General features: G+C 46.6%; 1 protein-coding gene across 1 annotated transcript; it reads right to left on the bottom strand.

The window, feature by feature from the left end:
* Positions 1 to 479: 479 nt before the first annotated feature.
* On the bottom strand, positions 480 to 1,443 carry LOC140624452 (peroxiredoxin-1-like). Its single transcript, XM_072811308.1, has 4 exons — positions 1,399 to 1,443; positions 999 to 1,179; positions 669 to 800; positions 480 to 622 (listed from the first exon to the last, which is right to left on the bottom strand). Exons 1-4 carry the CDS (start codon positions 1,441 to 1,443, stop codon positions 480 to 482), a joined length of 501 nt encoding a protein of 166 aa, XP_072667409.1.
* Positions 1,444 to 2,723: the final 1,280 nt, after the last annotated feature.

The raw sequence follows: 2,723 nt of genomic DNA on the forward strand, positions 1-2,723 counted from the left end.
GTGTGTGTTCTGTCTCTCCCTTTCTAGTAAATAAATAAAATATTTAAAAAATAAAAACAAGTAAATAAAAATAAAACTTTGATTATTATTTTTTTTCTCAGTTCAACTTAATAGAAACAATGAAAGATTGAAAGTGGAGCCCCACTGGACACCTCAGTTGGCCTGCGCCATAGCACAGCTCAGGCCATTCTCTCCAGGGGAAGAAAGGTTGGCGTCCCCAGCCCCTGCTGGAAAGGCCTGTCCTGTCCCATACCACATCTGCGCTGAGTCTGAAGCCTTGTGTTTTAAGCATGACAGCAGTAGCAAGGAGATTTTGTTTTCACGGCCACCCACTGCAGCCCAGCCCTAAAATGGCCCAGTACTCGCTTGTGCTAAGAGAAATATTTTTTGCTCTTCTGGACACAAGGCTTGATGGTATCACTGCCAGGCTTCCAGCCAGGTGGGTGCCCTTCCTCATGTTCGTCAGTGAACTGGGAGGCCTAAACTAGCCTCAGCGTCTCATCCATAGAGCAGCTGACAGGAAGGTCATTCACGGTGATCTGCCAAAGGATATTTTTCTCATCAACAATAAAGAGGCCCCTGAACGAGATGCCTTCATCAGCCTTTAAGATTCCATAGTCCTAAAAAGAGAGAGAGAGAGAGAGAGAGAGAGAAAAGACCGTAATTCTGAGCGATGCTACACCTGGGGGCTGACACCAAGGGAATGTTCATGGGTCCCAGTCCTTCTTCTTTCTTGGGTGTGTTGATCCATGCCAAGTGATAGAAATGAGAATCCACAGAAGCACCAATCACTTGGTGAGCTTCTTTTTTTTTTTTTTTTTTTAAAGACTTTATTCATTTATTCATGAGAGATAGAGAGAGAAAGAGAGAGAGAGAGAGAGGCAGAGACACAGGCAGAGGGAGAAGCAGGCTCCCTGCCAGGAACCAGATGCAGGACTTGATCTTGAATTCCGGGATCAGGCCCTGGGCCAAAGGCAGACACTCAACTGCGGAGCCACCCAGGTGCCCCGACTTGGTGAGTTTCTTAAATTCTTCTGTCCTGTCCCTGAAAGCAGTGGTCTCTGTGGGGCGCACAAAGGTTAAATCAAGAGGGTAAAAAAAGAACACAATGTGTTTGCCTTTGTAGTCAGGTGGTGTGATGTCTTTGAACTGGCCACTTGGCATAATAGCCATAGTGTGCTTTGAAGCTGGGGACAGGGGCACCTGGGTGGCTCAGCAGTTGAGGGTTGAGCATCTGCCTTTGGCTCAGGTCTGCCTTTGGCTCAGGTTGTGATCCCGGAGTCCTGGGATCAAGTCCCACATCGGGCCCCTGCATGGAGCCTGCTTCTTCCTCTGCCTGTGTCTCTGCCTCTCTCTGTGTGTCCCTCATGAATAAATAAATAATAATCTTAAAAAAAAAAAGTTGGGGACAGGATGCCCAATTTTGGCATTTCCTGAGTACATCTTGCTCTGGACATCTCTGAGACAGGACACACACCAAAGACCCTCAGGAAGAAGGTGCTTTATTTATTTATTTATCTATCTATATTTTATTTGCCTTATTAAATAAAATAAAATTTTTAAAGATTTTATTCTTTTTTTTAAAAAAGATTTTTATTCATTTATTCACGAGAGACACAGAGAGGGAGAGAGGGAGGCAGAGACACAGGCAGAGAGAGAAGCAGGCTCCATGCAGGGAGCCCGACGCGGGACTCGATCCCGGGCCTCCAGGATCATGCCCTGGACTGCAGGCGGCGCTAAACCGCTGAGCCACCGGGGCTGCCCTGCCTTATTTATTTTAAATAAATTCTACACCACATATGGGGCTTTGAACTCACAACCCTGAGATCAAGAGTTGCATGCTCTGCTGACTGAGCCAGCTAGGAGCCCATAGGGCAGGAAACATACTTTATTTTTGTGTCCACAGTGCTTGTCCACAGTGCTGAGCATAGCACCTAGCACATGGGAGTGCTTAATAAATATTTGTTGCTTGCCCTAATGAGCTCATGGATCTGGTCAGCCGTCACATATCGTGCTAAAATGACAAAGTAAAAGGCTGATAGAGAAGTTGATAATGGGGAATCAGCTGACTAACTGAATCTTAGTATTCTCTCTCTCTTTTTTTTAAGATGTTATTTATTTTTTTGACAGAGAGAGAGAGCACGGGGGCGGGGGGAGGGGGGCAGCGGCAGAGTGAGAGGGAGAAGCAGACTCCTCCCTGAGCAGGGAGCCCCCGATGCAGGGCTTGATCCTAGGATGCTGGGATCGTGACCTGAGCTGAAGGCAAACGCTTAACCAAGTGAGGCACCCAGGGGCCCCTGAATCTTAGTATTCTAATAAAGCCAACCAGACAACTTCTTGCTTCCTGATATGACATTATGGGAAGTATTCAGTACCTCACACAACATATTTTTGTCTAAAAAACTGAATCTGAATCAAATCAAGCCTCTAGATGTGAGGACCATATAGGATAGAGGGATGTGTTACATGACACTTGTGAGGATGCATTCAACCAAATACAAAACATAAGACGTCCAACAAGACGGGGGCGCCTGGGTGGCTCAGTTGGTTAGGCATCTGCCTTCGGCTCAAGTCATGATCCCAGGGTCTTGGAATCAAGTCCTGCATTGGGCTCTCTGCTTAGCAGGGAGCCTGCTTCTCCTTCTCCCTCTGCCTGCAGCTCCCCCTGCTTGTGCCACTTTAATGGTGGATACACTTCATTATACATTTATTCAAACCCTGAG

Source organism: Canis lupus, chromosome 3 (genome assembly GCF_048164855.1).
Source record: "Canis lupus baileyi chromosome 3, mCanLup2.hap1, whole genome shotgun sequence".
NCBI classification, from domain to species: domain Eukaryota; kingdom Metazoa; phylum Chordata; class Mammalia; order Carnivora; family Canidae; genus Canis; species Canis lupus.